Here is a 14,272-nt window from a genome sequence, read left to right as displayed (position 1 = left end):
TGGCGCAAACTTTAAGATATCATTGGCTTCCCTGGGTTTCGGTGTGAGCTTGAGGCTGAGGCTGAGCTACAGCTATCGTATCACATCTCTCTCAACTCCACACCGTACCATCGATGTCATTCGAACGAGTCTCAAGACCCGCAAAATCCAATTTGATAGCATACCATGGCCCAGCCTTGATGAATTATGTTTCAATACCGCCCTCTTCCCCCGGTCTCCCCTTCTGGCAATCCAAGCATCCGTATCCTAGAACTCCAGCCCCGCCATTTCTCACCAGACACACAAGAGGACACTGTCCAATGCAAACTTCTAGACGCCCACCTTGGAGAATGCGAGCCCTATGAGACACTCTCATATTGCTGGGGCGATGTGCAAGTTAAAGTTCCAATCGCCGTAGATGGACAACGTTTCGAGGTCACAGCAAACCTGCATGCAGCATTGAAACGGCTACGCATGTACGCTCAAAAGCGACGGATATGGATCGATGCCATCTGTGTGAACCAAAGTGATATCGATGAGAGAAACGAACAAGTTCGTCTCATGAGACGCATCTACACAGAAACATCTCGGTGTTTCGTTTGGCTAGGACAGTTTTCAGAAGAGGAAGTTAAGCTTGGAATCGAAGCTTTGATGAGGTTAGAGCAGCACCGCAGAGCTGATGAGATTTCAACAAAAGTCGATCCGTTCGCACTTACGAAATCTATTAATCGATGGATACGTAGCAGTCCGGCGATTGAGTCTCTAGAGGCTTTGAAGGCACTTGTTGAGTCGCCGTGGTTTAGTAGAGTGTGGGTTATTCAGGAGATTACTTTTCCGCCTTGTGTGACGATTTTGTATGGTTACACGACCTTGGATTGGGATTTTACGATCGCGGCTTTGGATCATGTGGGCATGCTGAGTTTGTATCTCCGGGATACAGCTCATGCGGATCGGATCCGTGGGTTGAACACTGTTCGTTCGAACAGGGTGGAAATGTCACGTCGTGGCGGCATCAACCTCACGGCTGAGATACAAGACCCGTGGTGGAAGATGTTGATTCAGTTTCGAGGATTCGAGGCTACTGATCCTCGCGATAACGTGTTTGCGTTGATGAGTTTGGTGGATATTCCGGATGATGGGATGTTCTCGGTTCCTGATTATCATATGGCGGAGGCGGAGGTGTATAGACTGTTTACCAAGAAGATGTTGTGCTGGACGAAGAGTCTGGAACCTTTGATTTATGGGATAAGTTCGGCTCCTGGTGGGAGGCAGACTCGTGGTCTGCCTGCTCGACTGCCTAGCTGGGTGGTCAATTGGAGAGAAGCACTTTGCTCGCGGCCTTTGACAGGTCGGAACTTCAAGGCGGCCCGGTCTTCTCTGCTTGATATGGAAAAGATCAATTCATGTTCAGATAGACTAGTATTAGAGGGGTATCCTATCGACGAAATCACCTATATATCAGCACCATCACCGTACGAACAGTCAAATGTCATCGGAGTGCCGCAACGACTTGAGGATTGGAAGTCTGGTATAAGCGAATTTCTATCCAACAGCTCTCTTCCAAGTCTAGAATTTGACGCTGCATTTTACCGGACAATCATGGGCGGAGCATCTGAGCTCCACAGCGATCGACTTGATGTCCAAGCAAACGAAGTCGGTCAGATCGTGAGCGAGTATCTTGCTTTGCGCGACACAACAAGCGAGGCAAAGGGACGATGGGTCGAAGACAATATTACGGAAGCGAGATTCGTCGCTTATACGATTGTGTCTGGATATATAAGTAGTGCTTGTACGAGAAGGAGATTGATGGCTACTACTAGGCAGAGAATTGGCCTTGTTCCAGATAATGCGGAGGTTGGAGATTCGGTCTTCCTTCTGAAGGGCAGCGATACACCGTTTGTGTTACGGCGAAAAGAGGAGCATACTTGGTTGCTTATAGGTCACTGCTATGTTGATGGAGTTATGTATGGAGAGGTTTTTCATGAAGACGCTTGTTTGGAGGTGATTTTGGCGTGAGTCAGCATTCAAAGACTTTTGCCAAATTCGGGAAACAGGTCATGACCATTGGCTGTGAGCTGATTCTCAGGGAAATGGAGCTCGGCATGCCATTACTCACTATGCCCCTATCAACCACTAACATGAAGTTGGTCAGTGTTTACTTCCAGCACTTTTAGCGAGACTCGGTCAAGCAGAGCCGGGGTCATAATGGCTATGTAGTGTTCACGTCAACCTAGCTCTAGAGACTTTGACCATTGATTTCAGGAAATGGGTTATGACTTTGGATGTCATTGAATCTTTCAGAACACGCTCTTTATCATTCATTTAAATTCGTAACGTAAGATCTTACCAAAAATCCTCGACAGACTTTCCAAAAGCTATGAGCAGGTGGAACAATTCACATCGTCTCACATAATATCTATTGTGTATCGGCCCTCGGCATCAATCTCAAAAAAATCATCGGGAGCCAGTGGTCCAAGCCTGCTATTGAACGCATTCTCAACGTCGTCTGTGGAAGGAGTGTAGAAATACCCGACTCTGTGAAACGTTCCGTGAAGCTCTAATCTTTGGAGCAAAATTCCATGAATAGTTTGGCCACCGCCCCAAGATGATCTGGCAATATATAGCAAGATGAATTCAGAAGAGGAGGTGGCAATACCATCGTCGTTGCTGTCACTGTCTAAGAATCGTCAGACGACTTTTCGGCAACGATCCCATTCCACACAACGACCCTCAGCTCCTGTTCCCATATCATCATTTCTCCCCGTGAACAGAATCTCAGGTTCCCTTTCGTGATTCCAGATATGAAATATTTGTTGGCCAGGGATGATTTGCCTGTGAACTTTACACATAGGGCCCCGGAGACGCAATGGACATGATTTAGCCCCACCGAAGGGGTTCGGCGAGCACCGATACATTTTTACCGCTAAAACTTCAGTTCGTGTTTGGAAGGAGGCATACAATCTCATGACGAACACAGCGTCAGTGAGGATGGATGCCCACGACCATGTCGGTGCATCGGCTGCTTCGCCATTCAACGGAATAGCTTCAGGCCGTCGGGGAAGATTGCTCCCTGGTTCATGCCACAATAGGGACAATGGCGTATCCAGCTTCCACATTCCAGCTAGATAGTCTGAGGGATTTAGTCCCGCATGTTTACAGTATCTCTTCGCAATTCCAGAGATCGCTAGTAACCGATCGTTAGGAAATGTGACCAGAGTCCGCGAGTACAGCTCCAGCAGATTATACCACTGAATTCGTGCTGCATCTTTTTGCTCGTAGGTTAATGTTGAAGAGTTTTCGAATGGGATTGGCTTGGGTTCCCTCCGTCTGTAAGCATCAAGACTCCCGGGTGGTATGATTTCATTCGCCCAGAGACAACGACATTCCCAGTAGACCTGATCCTTGGTGAAATGCACAATTCTTGGTGCTAGATAACGCTCTTGGAATACCCATCCACGCCGATTGAGCTCCCCTATATGAAGAGGGTATGACCAATCGCAAAACGCTTTCAGACATAGATTAGATTGCTTATTAGGGCGTCGTACTGTCTCCCAATCTCGATTGAACTGGTGCACGTTCCTGTCAAATACTAAGCCATCGACAGTACCTTCTGTGGCAGCTATGTTGAGAGCGCAATTGAGGTAAATGTCGTCCATACGCATGATCTCCTGCATCTTTTCGATATCATTGTCCTGCATTATGCATAATGCATCAATCCACAGGTATCGAAAGCCGAGAGATCTGGTGACTTGGATAGCATGCCTGAACACAGCTGCACCTGGGGTGTGTAACAAATGCCGAGAGATGTCTTCCCATAGTAGAAATGATGTTGTGCTGGAGAGCTGAATGCTGGGCCAACTACCCCATCTATGACTCAATGTGAGGTAAGGAGTGTCGGGTGGTAAAGTCTTTGACTGCAATAATCGGGTACCAGGTGGGCTCTCCAACGATAATGCATGATATTGCTGTCGTTTGATGAGTTCAGCAACGTGGCTCTGATTTGTGTCGGTGGGCATCACATCCAGTAATCGTAAAGGAAGCTTTTTGCCAGTCTGGAGCCTTTTACAATTGCCGTGAGAAGCTAGGCAATTCTTCATCTAGGACCGGATCTTCTCAATTGCTTCGGATGAGCATGTCTGGGAAGACCGAAGAATGGACACCTCAACAGAATTGACTGGACATTCAGCATTGATGAGACACAATATATCGAAGGAACTCACCGTGACCAAAGAACACATCAATTGGGTAGGATATACGTACTACTTCTCGAGTATCACAAGCAAATGGCCATAGGTACGCAACAAGTGGGTGACCATCGCGGCGGCAGCTACCAATTTCGAGTCCGAGGCGTTCGTCTGGTTTCAGTTCACGAAGAAGGCACGGTATATGTCGGGCCATGAGCGCGCACAGAGAACATTTTCCAAGAGCAATATTGGCTTGCAGCCTGAGTTGATAGGCAGAGTCGTATGCGAAAGTGATCTTTTCATTTTCGGGATGTTGAGATGTAAGACTTTCCCCCGCAGCTTCAAATAAAAGGACACAGTCGTTGCAGACTCTTTGAATAACAGGTGACTCCATGAATGATATTCAAGCCTCAAGTTGATAAGGATAGATTGGAGGTCTCTCATCATGGATAATGCAGATAACGAAGCCTGGTGTTTCTCGCCACTCAACATGGATCCTTGCATGGTAACACCACAACCCTGGTCAGGTTGCAGCCTAATCGGTACGTACCCATTGATTTATCTATTTATATCGCTCTCAAATTCTTTAAATTAAGTGATCCTGTGGCCGATAGCAATCTCTAGATGTGGCAGAACAACTTTTAGCGTCGTTCTCACTGAGATTCCTCGTCTCTGTGACCACAAAAAGTCTCAGCCTTTCCTTCAAAACATCTTAGATGAAGTCACAGATTATTTTGAAGTTATAATATCAATCTATCAAGATCTTCAAGCTGTATTATTATATTTGAAGTCGATGTAATGCGAGTGCCCGCAGATATACAGAGGGGAAGCGACTATTAGCTTCTTCTTATTTTCAAGCCAAAGTTTGTAAGCGAATCGCCGAATAGTTGACAACTACAAGCAACTCAATAGAGTATCCAAGGTCCAGGTTTCGTCTATCAATCTAGGTCGCCTTGGGCCACAATAAATTCCAGATGACTTTCTCAAGCCACGTAGGTAACGAGTTATGGATATTGCATGATCACAGGATCAGAAAACCTGCCCACCGTCAAAGCTCCGTCAGTAGTGTTTTATGATCTCACGATTAGTCCTAGTGATCCTGCTGTAAATTCCTGGAAATTTAATCGAATCTCCACTCATATTGAATAAGAAGAGACTATGGTTAGTTACTAGTCTGGAGAGTAGTGAGGTAGGCTACTCCTGAAACTATCCCCTCAACTGCCGAAAACACACTTTTCCAGGGCACGGCGCTGAAGCGAGGCGCTAAGGCTGCCTGGACGACAACGAAGCGTTGAAACTTCAGCGTTCTTTGCTTAATGACAGGATCTCGCTACAGGTGTGTTTGATACGGCAGTTGACGGGACAGCTCCCTGGAACATTATGTCGGAGGCTTTGGAGATAAGCCCGGCACATTGACCGTCAACTACCAAATACATTAGTGAGGCTTTGTTCGAAGTAGGTAAAGAAAAGCCAAGATTGACTTCTTACTGTAATAGTTACCTTCGGCTAATTTTAGCGTTTTGTTTGTTTCTTTACTCATCGCCTTTTGTCGCCCCTCACTTCACTCTTTGTCCTTAAATGCATTTCGGGTCAGTGTCAGTGGTATGCTGCATGGATATGGACTTCGATGTTGAGGACATATAATCTCATTTGCTTCATTCATGCATTAAATGTAGAATAGTTCTATGTCATTCCTAAGTCCAAAATTCCCAAAGGCTCACGACTTTTCGTTGAGACAAACATAATCATGAATACAGGAGGCTCTTTCATAAATTTGAGCCATGACCCTTCTTAGCCTATCGTCGATCCATCATAAGTTATGATGTATGCTCTCAGATTCTAGTGCGCTGGCTGTCGGGAACGTTCTTGTTATTGTCGCTCTCAGTCGTCTCGAAGTGCTCGGTTTCATACATAACTTTGGCATCGCTTGGTGGAGCGGTAAATTCAAACACTATTACAAGGTTAGTGACACTAATCCCAAGCCGGAAAGGCTAGGAGTACTTACAATCAATTGGCGTAGAAGTGAACTTCCTCGCATCAACCTTCTTCTGGAAGAGATAGTCGATATCCGCAAAACTCCTGTTCCTGGTCTCAGGCAGGCAGAAATAGATGTAGATGACCCAAACGAAGCACAAGCAGAAATACACGATTCCAGTCTTGGCGCCCAAGTTCCAGTCACCGGCAGCGCTATTCAACATACGAGGGTTGATCTGCTGAACCAGGATACCGGCGCACACGTAGATTGCACGACCCAGGACAATAGTCTGAGCGCGAATTCGATTGGATGAAATTTCGCCGACGACGACGAAGGTAGTTGGGCCGAGGGAGACTTTGAAAGCGCATTGTACGAGGATCAAGAACACTGCTGTGACGTATGGAATGGTGCTCTTGGATCCAAGGAAGCCGGTAATGCCAACTGCCAACATGCATGCGCCGATACTGCTCGATCCGAACAAGTAGAATGTACGACGACCGATACGGCCCATCAATGCGATTGCGATAGCAGTGGCGAAGATGTTGACGGATTGAATACCCATGTTGTAGTTGAAAGCGTTTGTGGCGCTCATTCCGACGGAGCGAAGCATGATAGCTGCGTATTGTGTGATGGATTGTCCGTTCAGCATTTGGATGAGCCAAGCCATGCAGGTGATTCCTGTGCGGCGTCTGTTGGTACCGGTGAAGCATTCCTTGTAAGATGCGTTCTCAGATTCGATCTTCTCCATCTCGTTGGTGTGGTTCATGAGCGCAAGAGTCTGGGCCATAGTTTCTTCGGTGTAGAAATCCTTGCGAGCGAGACGGCGGAGCGCCTTTTCAGCGTCGGCTTGACGACCGCGGCGGATCAAGTACCATGGACTCTCTGGGGCAAAGAAGCCGACGAGGAAGAGAGGGGGAATCCAAATCCATTGGATACCATATGGAACACGCCATGAAGCATCGTTATCGGTTCCGAGACTAATGGAGCCGCGGAGGACTCCGGTTGCAAGGAAACTTCCTGCTCCCCAGCACATAGAGACCCAAGCTGTAAGGTACCCTCGCATAGCAGCAGGGCAAATTTCAGCAGCATAGGCTGTTGTTAGCGTCTGAAAAATTCCCCAGGGGATTCCACAGAGAATATTTCCGGCGAGAATCATCTCGATGTTGACGGCGAAGAAGAGGACGAAAACGGTGCAACCCATGAGGATCATGGCTCCCTGAGGAGGTCTTAGCCGAAAGTCACCTCGACAGTACCACAGGACCGAGAACTTACCATGTAAACTCTTCTGGATCCAAAACGAGCTTGTAGATAACCATTGATCAAAAGTCCAATGATTGAACCGCAGTTGTTTCCCGCTCCAATGCCTCCCTGCCAAGCCGATGAAATATGCTGTTTGCCATTCTTGTCTGGCCATCCGAACTTCCTCAGGTAGGCTGGGTGTGCGAAAAAGTTGTTGATCAAACCGACATCCATACCCTCCATGACGAGCGCCAAACTGAGTAACATGCTGAAAATTACGGCGGGTGTGTATCTTCTGAAAAGCTCCTTGCGGGGAAGGGAAGCTTCTTCATCACTGGCAGCTACGGCGGCTTCGATAAGCTAAGGAACAGATTAGTATTGGTCTTTATCGCAATACGCATGGTCTCGCGAAACGAATTTTCTAGGCAGGTCTAGAATGTTTGGGGTTCGAGAATTGCTTACCTCCATGTTTGGCGTGTACGCGGCATGCTCGAAGTGTGAGGGGGTGGGTTTACCCACGTCCGCCTCGGTCTTGCGAGGGTCGACCTCTGTGACGGCCATTATGGTCGCTGTCTCTCTTAATTGAACCTCTGAAGGCGTGGCTGAGGGGCAAGAGTCGACAAGATTGTCAGTGAAGGACAGCGAGGGGGAGGTTGGAGAGAAGAAATAGCACAGCGATGGAGAGAGAGTTTGTGGGGAGGGGGGGAGTCCCTGGGATTTATATAAACAATATCGGAAGAAGTCTAGTTAACAAACAAGCCACCCCATATGCCAAGTCCTCCGACAGGAATGGGCGTTTGGTGGGAAAGTCGACACAAAAACCGGTGGCACCCACCATCCTGGCACCTCCAAGAACTGCCAAGTAGAGTTTGTGCCTACTCATGCATGAGAAATCGTCGCCATGTGTTGCCCATGCCTTGCACATGATATAAATTGTTCCTGAATATCAATATTGTACGGCAAGGTAGGCCGAACAGAGAGTCTCACCCCGCGAAATAACTGGAGACATGAAAGTACCTTTCGACCCATCCTTTCACATCCTGAACCCATCATGAACTGGAGTCCCCAACCCCCAACCCCCAACCCCCAACCCCGAACCCCATCATGTCAACCTTGCCTTAGCTTCTCACAAGCATGATGCACGACCAAAAGTGAGGGTGGAGGTCGACGAGGTTGTTTCCACCAATAGGAGCTCAACATGTATATTCATGTCCAACAATTTCAGTCATTCCCAGGATTCCTCGGTCCAGACGAGTCATGTTCACCCGAACCTGGGATATCTCACACCGATCCCCCCCGCAATTCCTCTCATCTGTTCTCCTCAAGCTTCCCCGCGGGGTCCTCTGCCAAGGGTCGAGGATTGAGGCACAGTTTCACTGCCCAATCAATTGCGCTAATTCTCGGAGAACCCCCTTGCTCCAGAGTTAGTGTGATGAAGAACGGACATTGCTACATATACAACCGAAGATACAGCGGAACTGTGCCCTGGCGGGAATAGCTGCCAAGATAACTGTCGGATTGGTGTCCGTGATAGGTGCGATCTCCTGACTCGAGATGGAGCATGAGAACAGCGTTACAGTGCGACTGCCTATTCATTCCTCATTCGATGCCAACAGCGTACAGACAATAATCAAGCGCATATTTTATTGGAATGAAACTTCACGATATCTTTCAACTATAGCTGCAGAAATCCTGTTTTGGCCGATTTCTTGTCAAGTGAAGTGGCCGGTTTTCTGTGTTTCCACAGCGAGATAGACCTCGCTTAAGCCGGCGGCTAAATCGCAGAGGGGAGTGCCGGACTCCTGGTTGCCGAAAAGTTGTTTTTAAACTCGCAACCTTTCCAAGGGACTCCTCACTCCAGTAAATTCGAAAAAGGATTGAAGGCCAGATTGCCATAGTCTCGGGCTGCACATGTGACAGTTGAAGTTTGAGTGACTAAATTGTAAGCGTCGAATACTCAAGCTAGGAAATTCACCCCGTGCTGCCCAGGCCACAGAGCGAGCCGCCATGATGGGTCATTTTAACTTTCGACTCCACGATGTCTCCACTGCAATGGAGAAGTTCAACCTCGTGCGGCGATGTGTTGTGCTGTGCCTTCTCCAGCTCCCCCACTTCTCCTGCTAGAACGCAAACCAAGACTCTCTCTCAAACACATTTCTACCAACCAGCTATCTAGTTCTCTCACATATCGGTCGGTGAACTCGGTGATTCAGGCAAAGTCCAAGTTTTACCTTTAAACCTTCTCCTCCCCACGCTGGAGCATTTCCCCTCATTTGGACAGCAGATCAGGATTCCGACGCCAACCGACTTCAAACTCTCAGCTCACCCAGAGAGGTAAAATTGGCCATGCCGAGAAAGTCGTGTTGATATTCCAAGAAATCAAATTCCAGTAGAGTGGTTCTTCCCAGTCCACTTTTGAGCATGACTTGTAAGCGGCAACGGTATCGGCCCTAGGATTATCATTGCACAAAGTATTAAATTGTTTACGTTCCTGAATCTCAAATTGATCTAAAATTTGGTTCTTGACTGGAAGAAGTGCTGCCGCATAATTGCAGTCTTGCTCTGATCCGGTTCCTCGCTGTATCTCTCTCGAATTAGTCCGAAATCACCATTTCTCAACCCCATCTACAGAACCACTTAAAACACCAAGAAAATTACAGCAAGGGACGAGCAGCAAGCCACGGTCACCAAAACCTGCAACCAAACATATATTACAGCTCGTTTCATAGCCTTGTCTCGCCTCAGATGTGTTCGCACGCCCACCACCCTCACGGGTTGCACGACACCGAAAATGCGAGGCCGTACCCAACCAAGGTTGTGGCGCCTGTTGGCAAGAAAATCACTTCGCTGTACAAGAAACGATTAATGAATTTTCTTACACCGGGCCAATGGGAAAAAGTCAATCTACTTTCGTAAGTGATTGTCCGAGGCCATCTGGGTGCCTGACTTGCAACCTTCAATGGCCCTTCCTATTCGTTACCGACTTCATCTGTACGCATGTACTATGCAATGCTGATCTTATCCATTGAATGATGCAGTGCACTAGACTATAGCAAATACTCCGGGTCACCACACGTGAAGTTATTCGTATGGGACGCACCCGGCACTGCCCGTCCGTCCTTCTCGGAGGCAACATCCGAGTCGAACACTTACCGAAGCACCCAAGTCGGCGAGAAGTTCGGCCCATCATGGACAACTCATTGGTTCAAGTGCACGCTCACCATTCCTAAAGATCTCTGCAGTACAGACAAACATGTCGAGCTGCACTGGGACTGCAACAATGAAGCCACCGTCTGGACAGCCTCAGGCGAGCCACTCCAAGGGCTAACAGGACGTGGCGAACGTATCGAATGGATCATCCCTGAGTCTTTCAAAGATGGCAAAAGCCATGATCTCTATCTCGAGATGGCATGCAACGGCATGTTTGGAAATGGACCTGGTCGTCCTATTTTCAAGAACAATGCTGGTGGAGATTCCATCCAACCACCTGACAACGACAAGTATTTCGAGCTGAACAAAGCCGAGATCGTCGACGTCAATTACCAAGCTAGAATGCTGTATATCGACTTCACTGTGATTCATGATGCGGCCACTGAGCTGCCAGAGGATACTTGGGAGCAGCATGAGGCGCTCAATGTTGCGAGCAGGATTATTGACACATTCAGGGAGGGAGATGATGCGTCTATCAGTGCATGTCGGAAGATTGCGAAGGAGTATTTGGGTGAGGATATCGATTCTGCCAAAGTTTATGACACTGCGTTAGATAGGCGGCCGACTGTCTATGCGATCGGTCATTGCCATATCGATACGTGCTGGCTGTGGCCTTGGAATGAAACGAAACGGAAGGTAGTGAGATCGTGGTCAAATCAGTGTGATTTAATGGATCGGTATCCGGAGTTGAACTTCGCTTGTTCGCAAGCTCAGCAGGTGGGTTCTTCCTGAGCCATATCCATTCCTCTGCTAACGATGGGTGCAGTTCAAATGGCTCAAAGAGATTTATCCGTACGGCTGGGAACGCGTCAAGGCCAAAGTTGCCTCTGGACAATTCCACCCCATCGGTGGCTCCTGGGTCGAACATGACACGAATCTTCCCTGTGGCGAGTCGCTAATTCGTCAATTCCTCTACGGTCAGCGCTTCTTCGAAGCCGAATTCGGTGCTCGGTCTACGACTTCGTGGTTACCAGACACATTTGGCTTTTCGTGCCAGATTCCACAGATTTGTAGATTGGCAGGTATGACAAGGTTTTTGACGCAAAAGCCGTGCTTCAACAGTGTTAATGACTTTCCACATACCACGTTCAATTGGTAAGCTTTCATACTCCCCATTTTCCTTCATATATGTAGTACTAGGCGCTGAAAGGTATCTACAGGGTCGCACTCGATGGAAGTCAGGTCATCTGCCACATGCCTCCTGCCAGGACATATTGTGCCGAGGGAAACTATGAGAATATCACAAAGAGTATCTCCAACCACAGATCACTCGACCAAGACAACGCTGCTCTTCTTGCAGTAAGTACCTACCAGTGTTTACCTCGAAGAGATCACCCGCTAACAGTCCTCACCAGTTCGGTAAAGGCGACGGTGGAGGCGGCCCAACCTGGCAACACCTGGAACGCCTTCGACGTCTCCGCGGCATGGCTGACACAACAGGTACCATCCCACGTGTACACTCCGGCTCAACAGTCGACCAATTCTTCGACAAGCTAGAAGCAAAGTCATCTAGCTTAGTAACCTGGTACGGTGAGTTATACTTTGAGCTTCATCGCGGGGTATACACCACACAAGCCCGTACCAAATCGCACAATCGCAAGTCTGAGATCTTGTTGCATGATCTGGAATTATTGGCAACTATTGCTTCGATTCAAGATAAAGGATATGAGTATCCGAAGAAGGAGTTTGATGAGATGTGGCAGGGGGTCATGCTTTGCCAGTTTCATGACTGTCTACCGGGCACGGCGATAGAGATGTGTTATGAGGATTCGGAGACGGTAAGCGACCACTGACTTATTGAAACGGCTCTTTGAGATTACTCTGTGTATTTTATGCTGACCTGAAAACAGGTCTACGCCAATGTCTATAAGACCGGTCAAGTTCTCCTCCAGCAGATCTTTGTCAGCCTTGGCATTGAACAGCTCGACGCAGCAAAGACCCTGGACCTCAAAACAGCCACAGCGCTAAACACTCTCCCATGGCCACGTAGAGAGCTAATCGATATTTCAGAGACTCAAGCCGTTGTTGCTTCAGGCTCAGGACATACTCTCACCGTCGAGTCATTTGACTCCACAGCAGACAAGGTCAAAGCCGTCACCGTCTCGGAAACCTCTCCAGGAACCTTCCAACTCCAAAACGCCCATCTCACGGCAACCATAACCAATGGCATCATAACCTCTCTCGTTGACCGCCGCTCGAATCGCCAAACTCTCTCCGGCCCCGCCAATCAATTCGCTATCTTCGATGACAAGCCCGTTTACTGGCAAGCTTGGGACGTAGAAGTCTACCATCTCGAAACTAGACAAGAACTCCCCAGCTCGAACACCAAGATCCACGAGAATAAAGGATATCGTGCGAGCGTGGTAACAGAAACGCGGATCAGCGAGAAGAGTTCAGTGAGGACGGTGATCTCACTTAGTGCCGTGCTTGACGATTCCGAACCGTCGATGGTGGAGTGCACCGCTGATGTGGAGTGGTATGAGACAATGAAGTTTTTAAAGGTGGAGTTTCCGGTGAATGTTAGCAACATGGAGGCGTCGTATGAGACGCAGTATGGGATTATTAAGAGGCCAACTCACTACAACACTTCGTAAGTTTACCCCTGACACGGTATATCTCTTTTCAGCTCGAAGAACATCATACTGATTTACCACATCCACAGCTGGGATATGGCTAAGTTCGAAGTCTGCTGTCATAAATTCGCTGATCTCTCGGAATACGGATACGGTGTTTCCATCCTCAACGATAGCAAATACGGCTTCGCAACCGTCGGCAATGTAATGCGTCTTTCGCTTCTCCGCTCTCCGAAAGCACCAGATGGAAACGCGGACATGGGACATCACAAGATCAAGTGGGCGATCTTGCCGCACAAGGGTGCGCTAGGGAAGGAGACAGTGAGAGCGGCATTTAATTTCAACAATCCGATGAAACTCGTTGCAGGCAAAGGAGAGGTTCTGGAGAACTTCCCGATCAGATTGACGGGAGATGAGAATCTCGTGCTCGATTGGGTGAAGAGGGGTGAGGATGATGAGGATGTGTCGACGGACTCTTTGCCGACTAAGAAGGAGAAGAGTGTCATTGTTAGGATTTATGATGCGCTTGGTGGGATGGGGAGAGGTGCCGTGGAGTGTGCGTGGGATGTTGAGAGAGTGACTAAGACGAATATTTTGGAAGATGACTTGGAGAAGATTGACGTGCAGAAGGGAGAAGGGAGAGCGAAGTTTGAGGTGCAGTTGGGATCGTTTGAGGTTGCTTCTTACAAGATCGTTTTGAGGGATTGAGGTGTGAGTTTCTGAGTGAGGATTGAAGTTATTGGTTACTTTCGCGTCGGCAGGAATTGTTCTCATATTTATTCTTGGGCTTAGACAGAGCGGACAATGGGATTTCCTACGTATAAAAGTGACATAGATGGTAGAAGGTTTGACCTTAGATAGACATGGATTCAAATGAGAGTGCAACTTGTGTGAAACTGAACACTGCAGTCAGGATTTTGCCAGGACTCCGTGATGATTTCCATGAGCCTTTTGGTACTCAGCTCGAATCATTTGCAGACGAGTGAGAGATACTTCTCGACAGCATTGAGACTCATAACAACTGTGGCTTGGACTTGCTCTGCGGGTCTCACTCCAATGAGGAGTTGGACACTAAGTGCCAAACTCGCCTCAGAATTAGGGACTTAAAGAGA

The 14,272-nt window shown here is 48.1% G+C and overlaps 4 protein-coding genes across 4 annotated transcripts; 2 read left to right on the top strand and 2 right to left on the bottom strand.

The window, feature by feature from the left end:
* The first annotated feature begins 97 nt into the window (after window positions 1-97).
* On the top strand, window positions 98-2,340 carry ONS95_006871 (uncharacterized protein). Its single transcript, XM_058500354.1, has one exon. The coding sequence runs from the start codon at window positions 187-189 to the stop codon at window positions 1,993-1,995; it is 1,809 nt and encodes a 602-aa protein (XP_058350190.1). The 5' UTR covers window positions 98-186; the 3' UTR covers window positions 1,996-2,340.
* A 71-nt stretch (window positions 2,341-2,411) lies between these two features.
* On the bottom strand, window positions 2,412-3,995 carry ONS95_006870 (uncharacterized protein; the record flags this gene model as incomplete). Its single annotated transcript, XM_058500353.1, has 1 exon — window positions 2,412-3,995. The coding sequence occupies one exon, from the start codon at window positions 3,993-3,995 to the stop codon at window positions 2,667-2,669; it is 1,329 nt and encodes a 442-aa protein (XP_058350189.1). The 3' UTR covers window positions 2,412-2,666.
* A 1,792-nt stretch (window positions 3,996-5,787) lies between these two features.
* Window positions 5,788-8,415, bottom strand: ONS95_006869 (uncharacterized protein). Its single transcript, XM_058500352.1, has 4 exons — window positions 7,840-8,415; window positions 7,411-7,737; window positions 6,169-7,354; window positions 5,788-6,114 (listed from the first exon to the last, which is right to left on the bottom strand). The coding sequence occupies exons 1-4, from the start codon at window positions 7,936-7,938 to the stop codon at window positions 5,996-5,998; spliced, it is 1,731 nt and encodes a 576-aa protein (XP_058350188.1). The 5' UTR covers window positions 7,939-8,415; the 3' UTR covers window positions 5,788-5,995.
* A 584-nt stretch (window positions 8,416-8,999) lies between these two features.
* Window positions 9,000-14,115, top strand: ONS95_006868 (uncharacterized protein). The gene is made up of 7 exons (XM_058500351.1): window positions 9,000-10,289; window positions 10,416-11,304; window positions 11,354-11,682; window positions 11,748-11,886; window positions 11,943-12,365; window positions 12,438-13,177; window positions 13,250-14,115. Exons 1-7 carry the CDS (start codon window positions 10,123-10,125, stop codon window positions 13,866-13,868), a joined length of 3,306 nt encoding a protein of 1,101 aa, XP_058350187.1. The 5' UTR covers window positions 9,000-10,122; the 3' UTR covers window positions 13,869-14,115.
* The last annotated feature ends 157 nt before the right edge of the window (window positions 14,116-14,272 follow it).

This window comes from Cadophora gregata (assembly GCF_030347475.1).
Source record: "Cadophora gregata isolate MNR1 chromosome Unknown scaffold_18, whole genome shotgun sequence".
In the NCBI taxonomy this organism is placed as follows: Eukaryota; Fungi; Ascomycota; class Leotiomycetes; order Helotiales; family Ploettnerulaceae; genus Cadophora; species Cadophora gregata.
This window is presented reverse-complemented; position numbering and strand designations above follow the sequence as displayed.

Coding starts and splice junctions, on each gene's coding strand:
- ONS95_006871 (XM_058500354.1), top strand. CDS start 187: ATGTTTCAATACCGCCCTCTTCCCCCGGTCTCCCCTTCTGGCAATCCA.
- ONS95_006869 (XM_058500352.1), bottom strand. CDS start 7,938: ATGGCCGTCACAGAGGTCGACCCTCGCAAGACCGAGGCGGACGTGGGT. Junction 7,738..7,839: donor CGTACACGCCAAACATGGAG/GTAAGCAATTCT, acceptor TCTGTTCCTTAG/CTTATCGAAGCCGCCGTAGC. Junction 7,355..7,410: donor GATCCAGAAGAGTTTACATG/GTAAGTTCTCGG, acceptor AGACCTCCTCAG/GGAGCCATGATCCTCATGGG.
- ONS95_006868 (XM_058500351.1), top strand. CDS start 10,123: ATGTGTTCGCACGCCCACCACCCTCACGGGTTGCACGACACCGAAAAT. Junction 11,305..11,353: donor CTTGTTCGCAAGCTCAGCAG/GTGGGTTCTTCC, acceptor CGATGGGTGCAG/TTCAAATGGCTCAAAGAGAT. Junction 11,887..11,942: donor ACAACGCTGCTCTTCTTGCA/GTAAGTACCTAC, acceptor AGTCCTCACCAG/TTCGGTAAAGGCGACGGTGG.